The 12,340-nt window shown below is 40.7% G+C and overlaps 1 protein-coding gene across 1 annotated transcript in view; it reads left to right on the top strand.

Moving 5' to 3' along the window:
- The window catches only part of FNDC3B (fibronectin type III domain containing 3B), a 184,442-nt gene that overhangs the window by 24,992 nt on the left and 147,110 nt on the right, over positions 1–12,340 (top strand). Inside the window, exon 2 of the mRNA XM_074547428.1 lies at positions 10,840–10,978. Coding sequence (XP_074403529.1) covers positions 10,868–10,978 — 111 coding nt within the window. The 5' untranslated portion in view covers positions 10,840–10,867. The remainder of the gene's footprint in view (positions 1–10,839; positions 10,979–12,340) is intronic.

The raw sequence follows: 12,340 nt of genomic DNA, 5'->3' as shown, positions 1-12,340 counted from the left end.
GGGAAAGTTTTTTCCCTTGCTCAAGTGCTAATGTGGTCAAAACCCTACAGGCAAACTCCTGCATTTGCTGATATTCTGATCTTTCTTCCTCCACTGTCAAAGTAAAGCTGCTGTCAAGCCACGTTGAATTTTTCAGATTTATTTATATACATATATACTATATTTGACCTCGACTCAGTGTAGCAGTCTTTGCTCCATCAGGATTTCTATGAATTTTTCTTGCAGCAGGCAAAGTGAGATGCATGTCCAATAAATGAAAAGGCTGTCCGGGCATGTGGTGGTAAAATGCTTTATATTTATGAAAGATACGGTAGGGAAAAACCTCCAGAGAATTAGCCTTTCTTGTAGTTTCAGTGTTTTTTATCACTTGGCTTTCTTCCAGTTGAGTTATGAGATGGGTTTTCTTATATTTGAAAGACCTGGGTGTTTTGTTCTCACCTGTTTATTGAAATTCTGTGGGTGAAGTATATATTTGTATCTTTTCTCCAACCCCCCCAAAACTGCTTGCTGTTAAGGTAATTTTCCCCCCTCCTGTATGCTAACCAAACTCATTTCTTGAAATTCAGCTTTACATATTTTGGGATGCAAGGCTTATGTTTTTCTTTGCCTTTCTGAAATACTTTAATTTTTGAATTCTAGCTAGAATTATAAATAAAAATTTTATCAGAGAACATGGTAGGAGCTTTTTAAAATTATCTTCCCAGAAAGCTGAAATTCTGTGAATGGTCATTGCTAAAGATTTTGTGTAACAAGACTCAAAGATAAGCTCTGCTTTGTTTATGATGAATTTATTGCTTCTAGTCTGCTCTGAGCTTGTACAATGGATCTACTCCATGTTGTAAAGGGGCAAACAGGTTGTTTATGCCAGCCTGGGAAAAAGATGAAGTTGGAATGGTGTGGTGCATCCATGGGACTGGGGATGCTGTTACAGAGCCAGGGAGAGGGAAGGACAAACTGTGGTGTCTCACAGAGCAGTAATAAAAGTGCATCTGTCTTAAAAAGTCACAAACTTTTTTTCCTCATGACAAACCTTAGTAAGACCAGCCTCTACAGAGAACAGCTTGGAACAGGCTGCCCAGGGAAGTGGTGGAGACACCAGCCCTGCAGGCACTGAAAAGATGTGTAAATATGGCATGTAAGGACATGGTTTAATGGTAGAAATGGAACTGCTCAGTTAGCAATTGAACTCAGTGGTCTTAATGGCCTTTTCCAACCTGGACAATGCTGATTTTTTTCTTTCTGTGGATTTCTTACCAGTAATTGAATAGACTCTCGACTCCTGCACATCTAAAATTTGGTAACTGGTTACAGAAATTAATTTCTCTAAGTGTAACAAGGGCAAATGAAACTTCAGGTACATGTGACGTGAAGCTTGAAAGTTGGTTTGCTTTCTGCTGCTTGCCTATTTAAGTTTTTTTGCTTGACTGGAATTTTGTCATCTAAAGGATTTGGAAAGTTCACTTGAGCTTCAAGGGTTTAATTAGCTTCATTGGAGCTGTGTGTGCTTGTATCAATAGGGAAATATAAAGAAGCATGACTGTCCCCTTTTTGATTAAATACAAACTTGACATTAAAAAAAAATTCAGTTTGCAGGAATTTACTTTCCTTTATTTAGCTCACCTTGGTTCTTATTATTGGCTCATATATATATCTTGACTTTCCACAGCTTTCTTTGAAGCCCCTTAGTATTACTGCTCATACCTGAAAGCTGTTGTATCAAAGTCAATAGGTGAAATATTAGGAAACTTTAATTAACAAAGACTTGTAACTTATTAATGAGTAACTCCTGTAACTGGTAGGATTGGGGCTGCTCTGTTTTGACTTCACCCAGGGTGGGAAGAGCATCTGTCCTGCTGGCCCCATGCCTTGAGCCTGCCTTTCAACCAACGCCTCTGGGTTTGGTGTAGTTTTAGGTGTTGTAGGTTTCTCAGTTCATAAGACAAACTGTTCAATACTTAAGTGTATTTATTGTTATCAAAGACCAATACAATTTATGGAGAATCATTTTAATCTTTCCATTGGCTGAATGATTTGGCTGAGTATGGGAATGCATTTAGGAGGGTGAGGATTAACAGTGAAAGTGGATACGGACCCCCTGAGTGCTGGGACACCCCACTGGATTCTCCTTTCTGTATAAACAGAACTTTGTTTCTCCTCCAGTCTGTGTTACAAACTGTGCCCCACTTCAGACAGGTAGCAAACCCCAAAAGTTTTCCGTTTAAAACCATTTAATCAATAACCTGAGCTTTGTAGCTGCAGCAGGTGATGCATTTAGCGCAGCATTTTCTGTCTAAATAGAGACTCATTGTCTCCCCACCCTAAAGAAAGCAACCTGCCTGGTATTGTGCATTTAGAGATTTAGGGTTTTTTCATTCATTGATGGTTTATTATCATTGGAGATAAAAATCTGATGCCTGGAGTGGGAGAGACTTCTTTCCTGTAAGGTCCTGGATACCAAAATTACTCAATCAAACATGGAACAATGACTTGACTTTGTGTGCAGGGTTTCTTTATTGTTGGTGAGTTTCAGGTCTTTGTTTAATGTAAATTTTTGTCTATGTCCAGTTAGGAGAAGCCTTCATAGGTGGCATACTGTCTTCATTTTCATGAAGCAGGTTAAAAAAGCAGATAAATCCTGAAAAATGTACTTAATGCAGTGTGAAAGTGAGGGATGGTGTAATAATGTTTTTTCTCTTGATGCTGGAAAGTTATGGCATGTTGGAGTTTGGATGGTGGGTTTTGGGTTGGTTTTGCTGTCACTGGTGTGGTTTGAGCGCTTGGATTTTGTGAGCAGGATGACAATGAGGGGCTCAGCTTTCCTCCTCCATGAGAAAGCTCTGGGGCAGCCTTGCAGAGGTGCTGCCCCGTGTGAATGCTGCTCCTGACTCCCAGGGAGGAATGGGAGATCTCTGTGGAGCTCTTTCCCACAATAACACAATGAGCCACTTTGTCAGCCCGGAGTCAGGTTAGCGGGGAATGGCGACAGCAGCCCAGTTTGTGTTGCACAAAGGTGTGCTGAGACCTTGTTAGAAATGGGATTTGGTATGCAGGCTTTTCAAGAGCTGCAGATTGATATGGTAGATAGCCTTTTTTTTTTTTTTTTCTGCCTCGTAGTTTAATTAGGGGTAAAAAAAAAAAAATGATCCCCACCCCATTGATTCCACTAGATTCCCCATTGCACAGGAACTCCAGGAGAGATAACCAAGGTCTTTGTGGTATTATTGCAGAGAGATTATTTGAGAGAGCAGAGTGGAAGGGGAGGGTATTTATCGACAAATGCTGTGCTTATCAACCTGTAACCATGATTAATACTTTGGCTATTAAGTGGAGGAAGAAAGCAAATAGATGAAGCATACCTGTGCCTTATCTGACTTTCACCTTTGTGCAAGAATGTCTCTTTGCATAGAGGTTCTGCCCGTGTCCCTGGGCACGTTCCTGGGCTTGCAGCACTGATCTGGGGGAATTCAGGACTTAATAAAAGTATTACGAGTGTAAAGATGTGCTCTAGTGCAAATGTTTGCAGGATCAGGGCCCAATTTGTAGACAGGTGTAGGTCTAGATTGAAGGGAGTTTCTCCTCCTCACACAAATTGCTTCAAGCAAATAGAAGGTTATTCCAAATGTGTTTAAACTTACTGAAGATCTTGCTAGAGCGTGTGAATTTTACTTGCAAATTGCTTTTGTCAGAAGCAGTGCAGAGTACAGAGAACCTGAAAAGGGTGATCATTTAGTTAGGAAGTGTGCAATTTGGCTCTGCTGTGTAGATTGGCTCTTTGCACTTAGGAGACCAATTTGTGTGCTGGGTGTCCCAATTTGTGGAGGGAGGGCTGTTGGACCCCTGGCATCCTCCTCTCCTTGCCCTGGCAATGGGACACCACAGCTGGAAGAGCTCTGTGCTTTCCTGACCTGTGGAAGGGCAGATGTCATCAGAGAATCACAAGAGTGGTTTGGCTTGGAAGGAATCTTAAATCTTCTCATCCCATCCCTTGCCATGGGCAGGGATGCCTTCCACTATCCCAGGTTTCTCCAAGCCCTCTCCAGCCTGGCCTTGGACATTTCCAGGGATCCAGGGACAGTCTGTGCCAGGGCTTCACCACACTCAGACAGAAGAATTTCTTCCTAATGATATAATCTAGGTCTTCTCCTGACTTGTGATCTTCTAGAAAAGCACAGAGATGCTGAGTGCAATTGGGAGAGTGCGTTGTACAGTTGGCAATTAAACAGCTCCCAGAACTCTCTTAACTCAAATGTCTCTGAGGGTGGACAAGCAGCAACAAATTAGTTTGAAATGTTAATTGCTGCTTGTATTTTTGGAAGTGCATAAAATAATTTCCCTTGAAAAGAGAAAAAAGTTTGAAGTAGTTGCTATTTTAAAGCTGAGTTGTGCCAAAAACAGCACCACCAAAAATATTGGGAAAAAAGGTAATTGGCCACTATTGTGCAGGAAGAGTTAAATTCAGCCTATGGCTGCTTAGAAGAATTAGTGTGAAATAGTGTGAGAATTGTGTGCTTGAAAACTTCTCTATTTTTGCAGCTACATCCCTCATGAGTCCCTTTATCCGTTGTGATTAATACGGAGGAAGGTGAGGAAAGAAAGGTGTGAGAACAAAGAAGGAAAGGAATATAAATAGCAAATATGACTGACTTAATTTTCAGATTCAAGAAGCAGCACAGAAAAACCCACATGGTGAGAGTGAGTTGTACACAAGTTGTCTCTGCAGCTTGCTGTAGCCGTGGTGTGTTTGCATGTTTTGGAATTGATTTTTGAGCAGCATATAAATTTGCTGCTCTGATATTATTTGCAGAAGTGAGAATGCTTTTGAACCATTGGATTAGCTTGTCTGCCTGTGGCTTTCTGCTCAGCCATATCTAATACAGGCCTAATAAAAATTTTGAAGGTCTGTTTCACTCGTGGTGTATTTTATTCCCTTAAATCTAGTTACACCAGGTTTGCCCATGAATGTGACGGCCCTCAGGCACTGCACACCCCAGGTGTGGGTGGTGCTGGGATGAAGGCAATCTTGCTTTTCCTACACCAGTTTTCACAAGGTTTCCCCCTCGAAAACCAAGGGGGAAAACCCCTAGTGGGGTGAGGTTTTCCATTGGTAAAAGATTCCTTTGTGTGCCAGGTTGCTTTATTCCAGTTGTTTCATCAGAGCTATTATCTGCTGATTAGTTGTACTTGCCTTGTGAAATAAGACCCTCCTGCATGATGCAGTTTGACCTGATATCCCCATTCCTGATGCTCATTTCTGGTACGTATTTGAAGTTACTTGGTTATTCCATTTCTTCCTAGGGTTAAACTAGGAACAAATTCTTAGTAGTTTTTCTGTTCCTGAATGACAAACATTTCCTATGAGGGGTGTGCAGCTGGTTACAGCACAAATTTGTTGTTCTTTAAGATAACGGAGTTTCAAGCCTGGAAAATTTGAGGTCAAATTTTAGGTCTAAATAAATGCAAACTACTGAAAATCTTCATATCATTACCCTTTGGATTGCTGCCTTGGGAATCTAACCAGTGTGGGGAAAAAAACAACGTTAACTTTCCTTGATCCTGCACGGAATTGAACACTGCTGATAATTCCATCTTCAGAGATGGAATGTACCACGCACATTGAAATCTGTTGTTGTTTAAAGTAAACTAGAGGGGAATAAACCCACTGATTAATGACAGTGGTTAAGTTTTGAGAGGATGTTTATGCTTTTCAGCTTGCTGGAGATAGGATCCAGCTACTGTGGCCTTTTCTGTGAAATGGCACAGAGAGCAAAGCAGCAGGCATTTCACTACCTCTTCATAAAATGCCAGTGGACTGTGTGTATGTATTCCCTCTAATCCGTTTTCTTTTGTCATAACAGATTTTTAGAATTGCATGTATTTCTTCAAAATTGTTATGAAGAAGCCCGGCTGTTTGGATGCTTCCAAATTAATCTACCGTGTTTGTAATTAAACAGAGAAAGAATGTGTTCAGGTTTCAGTGGCGCTGCAGACGGATGTGATTTAACTAAACTAATGAAGGCACATCAGACAAGACAAATTCCAGACTGTTTGTGCCTTGACCAACCATCTGTGCACATACCTCCAGGTACTGCTCATGTCTCAAGAGGCTTTTCTACATGAACAATTATTACCACTCCTCTTTGAATTGGAGTGGCAAGCCATGGCAGGAGTCTCCTGAAAGCAGCTATATTTACCACTCTGCTTTGCAGTGAAAAATAGAATTGTGATATGTATGTTTTAATTAATCCTGAATTTCAATGTGTGCTGTACAAAATACAGTAGGAAAATGGGGCAGTGTGTGAGTTTTGGCATCTCTTGCACATGAATTCCAGCATCAGCAGGAATGTGCAAAAGGAGCATTCCTGATTCAGGGCCTTCCTAGTGGGTTGTAGATCCATATTAAATTCTTAGTGTCTGGGAATATGTGTGTACAAATAAGACTGTGTATACATATTCTCCTTGTACTCGCAATTTTTTTTCCTAGTTATTTTTCTTTCTTATTCAAAAGATTATTCAAAATTACTCTGGACAACCAGCCATTTCTTCAGCTATATAATAACCAGCAGTAACATGATTTGACATGCCAGACTTTGATAGGATTGTTCAATTGCACATATAATGTCCTGGAAAATAACAAATAATTTCAGGACTATTTCTCTTTATGGAAGAAGAATAAGATATGCTGCAGGTAATAGCTTCTGTGGGTAAGTGGTAAGGGGTTTTTTTGGTTTGTTTTTTTTTTTTTTTTTTTTTTCAGGCTGGAAAGAGAAAATTCTTCCATTTTAAGTTTATACTTGTGTGCGTTTCAAGTATTTTTTTAATCGAGGCTAGGATTGAAGGTGGTGTAGTTTCTTACTCTTTTTGCAGTGTGTTCCCTTCTATTAAGGTAGAATACCCCTAAATATGCACTTCAGGAGTAAAATGTGTGTTTAGCACTGAATTTTAGTTGTATATTAAATGAACCTGGGTATGTGGAGTATTGAAAACTCTCTGTCCTTGCCGAAGTACAACTTCTGTAATTCCAGATGATTGCGATAAAAAAGCAGAACACTTTGTTCAGGAACTTTTAATGGTCTGCTGCAGGGAAATAAAAATCCAGTCTTTGCAAAGAACAGTCACAGGACTCAATATTCACAACTCCTGTCGCCTCTGCCAGGTTCTCTGCATTCGTCTGCCATAGCTGGAAGAGATTCTTTGGCTTTGTAGAATACAGAAGGTAGGAAGAAAATCACAGAAAGAAAAATGTTCTTGGCTTCCAGCCCTATAAATAAGCATGGGTGAAGAAACCTTCTAGGAAAAGTAGAATTGGGTATCTTGATGTGGTTCACTCTGCTTTAGGAATTTCAGGAAAACTGACGTAACCTGTTGGGTCACGTTGTTTGACCATACATGGGCATTGGGTTTTAGATAGTTACACTTCATTCTTCTGTGTGTTTTAATTTTCTCTCTAGTGCCATGTGCAACTAATTTATGTATTACTAATTCACATATTGAATTAATTTAAGGAAATGGAGTCATCTCAGGGATCAGTAGAAGGCTGCAGTACTGAATTGAAAATCAAGTTTGCAGCAGTAACTTGTGGACATCAAACGATTTGGAAGTTTGGTTTGGGGACAGAGACATCAAACTTGGATGGGTGTTTCTTCCTTGCTCCACAGCAAAGTGGAAAGCTGTGATTTCCATATTCCTGGAGGAAGCTAGACAGGGAGATGCAGCCTCTCACTCCTTGTTGGCGTTGTTGTGACCTGTCCCAGCCAAACCTAGGGAATGTAGACGCACAGGAAATATCTTTTTAAAATTTAAATATAGTCAGCTTTCTAGACAAAACCCCAAATTTGAGTTAGTACCTGAAAAAAAGGGCTGTGGGTTAGTATTTGGCAGTTCATATTTTAGCTAAGGAAGAATTCTCATATCCTGGAATGTGACCTGGCTCTTTGAGCTGTGTCTGGTGTTTTCTTCTATCGATGTTCCCAGTTTGCAGGAAAAAAAAATTTTATTCAGACCTCACTTTCTTTGTATTAATCAGCTTTGCATCCCCGGAGGGAGGAGGAGCAGTGGGCTTTAGGAGGGGTGTGAAAGCACAGCTAATAAATCTGTTTTAAGTAGGATGGGTGAGCAAATAAGCTCAAGAAGTGTGTGAGGCCCGTGTTTCCAAAGGGTTTGGCTTTGCAGTGAAGTCTGCCAGCCTCATGGTAGATGTCCTCACTCTGCCTGGAGTACATCTTTGTGAAATTCTGCCAAAAACTCCTGCCAGTGGCTGTTCCTTATAGCCAGCACTGCTGCTGGTATCATCTCTGGTGGGGTCATACCAGACCTGACAAATAAAGGAAACCCTTTTTATTTATGTTTTCTTATTTTTTTGTTTTCTCCTTTCAAGTGAGGCAAGTGTAGACACGGCTGTAGTGACAAACCATTAATAAAGCAAAAGGAATGTAGCTGCAACACTTTAAATAATGACACGTAGCAAATAAATGTCAACATATCCGTTGTTGTGCCTGGAATGGAAATATTACTTGGAAAATATGTTGCTTCAAGCTACAGTATGGGTTTTTTTTCCTCAAGAAAATAGTATCAGTGTAACGTTTAAACTGTTAAAGCTTGGCTTTTGGATTCAGACTAAATGAACGTGTCATTTGTTTGGGGATTGGGGTTTTGTTTTATATGGGTTTAAAATGGTTTCTATGAATGTTTTGTTCTTTACAAATGAACTTTAAATGTGAATATGTACATTTGCACACAGGACAACTATAGATGCATAAATAACTGCATGTATAGCCAGAATATTTGGAGGTACAGCTGGCTGTTGACTAAATCAGTCTGTTTCCTGAAAGCTGTTCATTCATGTGCTTTCTGGTGTTCATTAATGGGCTCTTTCAATCCTTTTCTTAATCCCAAGCAGTTAAGAAATGGCTCAAAACCTGACATATTCTCTTCTTCCTTGGTAAACAAACAGAACCCCCAAAAAGTGAAGTCACACTGCCCCACACCTCCTCCTCCACCCCCAAATCCCAACACCTGTGAATATTGTTGTTGGACTCAGATGTTTCTCACAATTAAAACCTGAAACTGTGGAGTAATGAGAAGCAAAAGCTTTAGTATGTACCATCCTAACAACAGCTGTGTCCCAGGCTTCTGGAGAGCTTCTGTCCTGTAATTGAGTCTTGGATAAAAGGAGGGATTTAATTTGAAGGTGGATGAAAATACATTGCCTCTGTTTATGTCTTGGTGAAGTGATGATTAGAAGAGTGGTGTTTTCTCACAGATGAGAACAGTGGAAAGAGCTGTGAGAGTTGTGCTAAATTTGGTGCTGAGTTCAATTAAAATGCTGGTCTTGAGCTGTGTGGCTGGAGGTCACATTGCTGGGTTTGCACACCTTCTGGAGAACAAATGTACTTTCAGTCTTCTGGTTCCCCTTAGATGTGAAGGGGTCTGTTTGATAACAGTGAAAGGATAAGACACACGTGATTCAGTCTGTGTGGGCACTGCCATCACTTGTAAATCACACAAGTGCTTTTCCTCGGGAGCTGGAGGAGCTGCTCTTGGTCAGGCTGGTGTTTCTGAGCACAAGGCTGTGCAGGTGATGGGATTGCAGGGAGCTCTGGAAGAAGTTGATGAAAATGAAGGCAGTGTATTTCAACTAAAGTAATAATTTAGTTGTTGAACTAAAAAAGAAAAAGTCCAACAGTATTTGGGGCCAAGGAGATATAAGATATGCAGCATCCAGCATCCATGGAATGGGATGCTCCAGCCCTGGTGAGGCTGGCTCAGTCCTTCATCCCCTCTGAGGCAGTTGAGTTAAATTCTTGGTTTATGGCTCTCTAGTTGTGTCCCATGCTCTTTGCCAAGAATTCCTCTTTCTGTACTCTGGACTACTCTGTCTTTTGCCAGCTGATCACCTCTGCTGCCACCTAAGTCACAGCAATTTTTTCTAACTTGAGTTTGGGATGTATGTGAAATGATTCAGGATGACATTGGGATTCTCTGGCAGGAGGTCTACTAAGGAGGCTGCTCACCCCTGGACATGTGAGGTTGCTTTGCTTTAGGAGCTGTTGTGCAGAAGTCTAGATAAGCTGTGTGATGAGATCATCCATGTTATTCACTAGAGCTGTGTTATTGCCCCATAAACCAGCATGATGATACCCTTAACACTGAGTTAAGGCTTGTTTTTATAGGGCAGCTTCTTGTGGCTTTACTGATGCTCATGTATCACATCAGTTAGCTGTGAGAGGGGGAGGCTGTGCTGGAAGTGATGTGTGATTTTTCACAAATCCTTACGTGATGTCTTCATTTTCTGTTGCCCTTTCTAGAACGGGGTGTTCAGAACATTGGGATGTGCTGTCCCTCCTGCTCCAGCAGAAGCCTTAATCCTTTTGGGTTGTGATTAAGTGGAAGTCAGGAGTCTGGTCTTTGTTTTGTAGTGGCAGTTCCCACTGTTTACAGGGCCCTAGAAGGAAAATAAAGGTGTTTGGCTTTGAAGTGTGGCTATTGAGTGAAATTGCTGTAACATCTTAACCTGTCTGGGTAATTTCAAGAGCTGTGGCAGCAAGCAGGATGGTGATTTAAGAACAAAACTCTAAGTGTCTCAGAACCTGCCTATTTTAGCAGTGAAGGCTGAGGTTTATAACTGTGGGAAAGAGTGGAAATCTGGCTAGTTGGTTTTTGGAATTCTTGCATGGAAACTTGACTTTCCATGCTCTTGATCTAACTGTTAAAACCTCCATTCAGAGCCTTGAGCTCCTGTTACAAAACCAGGGCTCCTGCTGAAGTTCCTGAATGGCAGAACAACCTTCTGAAGTGCAGCAGAGTTTCTGCAGGGTCTCTAACTGCTGCTTTCTCTTGCAGGAAGTCCGTTGAGGAAAATTCTCCATGAATGTACGTCACAATGATGATGACCGACCAAATCCCGCTGGAGCTGCCGCCGTTGCTGAACGGGGAGGTGGCCATGATGCCCCACATTGTGAATGGCGATGGATCTCAGCAGGTCAGAAACTGCCTGCCTTAAATTAACTTATTTCTGGGTCAGCAAGACATGTTCAGTATAGGGAAGGTGGTTTTCCATAGCACTAGGGAGTGCAGAGTGTTTCCTGGGATGTAGAAATCTGCTTTTCCACTGAAAAGACTTAAAAAACAATGATTAAGGTGTACCATTAAATTGAATGGTTTTGTTTGCATGTGTGTTCATTGAAGTAAAAATAGTGGAATTGAAACAGTGGCTATAAATGTTGCATATTTGAGGGCTTTGCAGGAAGTTAGTGTTATGATTTACTTGTGCTCACTCTTGTCCAGACGTCTTACTAGCATTTGTGGTGAGATTTTAAGATTTTAAAAATGCTGAGATGAGAAAAAAATGAAAGTAAGAAAATAAGTGGAGAATAGCAGTGATGTCTGATGTTCTTTGCTTACTTCACTATACCTTTCCTAGCAGGCTTGTGTGCTACCCTGTGCTTCATTGAAAGAAGCAGGTGTGAATTTTGAGTGGGTTTTTGAACAAAGGCAACTTTACAGTTGCTTTTTTTTTTTTTTTTTTTTTTTTTTTGTGGAGATCCTCTCTAATAAGCTTGATCAGAAGTGAGTGGAATGATCATAAGATCACAGCAATGCCTTGATGTCACCATACAGCCTGGAGGTTCAAGCTGGCTGGGTAGGAGGTTCCCAAATATGTCATCTAGGGTCAAGGAGTCTCTTTGGAGAACATCTGTCTACCCTGGCAATATTTTTGTGCTGCTCAATTTGGTTCTCCCCTTAACATAAGAAATTTCAGCCAAGTATTGTAACAAAGGTAGAAGCAAGCTGTCCTTGAATCAATATAAGAGGTCATTTTGTTACTTCTTGTTCCCTGGATCATTTGTTCCTCCTGCCAAGCTGTGTTTTGAGTTAGACCAACCTCAAGAGGAAGAATAATTTCTGCTTTCCTGCTGAGCTTCTAAGTATTTTTAGTTATCTGAAATCTCATTATGATGTAGACTTTCATTGTTGTGATTAGTTTGGTTTTTAAGTCATTTTTGCCAAGTGTGCTTTGATTTGAAAAAAACCAGAAAGGAATGCTTTCAGTGGCTGCATTTACCAAATCCAATATTAGTACATTTAGATGAAGGAACAATCTTATTTGTACTAGAAAGGATAATTGTTCTTTAAGTACACACTTTCCTTCTTGCTGGAAACCACTTGCCAGGTCAGACTGTCCTGTCAGTGTGTCCTTCTATATTCCAGAAAGAATAAGTGAAATCTTCTGAGCCCTGCTTTGAGATGATGCTCTAAGCCCAATCTTTCCATTTCCCCATCTTTGATGATTCAGCAGCTTGGCTTGGCAGATGCCTCTGTTGCCTTTAAAGTAATTTCTCAG

Source organism: Zonotrichia albicollis, chromosome 9, assembly GCF_047830755.1.
Source record: "Zonotrichia albicollis isolate bZonAlb1 chromosome 9, bZonAlb1.hap1, whole genome shotgun sequence".
Lineage (NCBI taxonomy): Eukaryota > Metazoa > Chordata > Aves > Passeriformes > Passerellidae > Zonotrichia > Zonotrichia albicollis.
The sequence above is the reverse complement of the archived record's forward strand: the minus strand, read 5'-3'. Positions and strand labels throughout refer to the sequence as shown.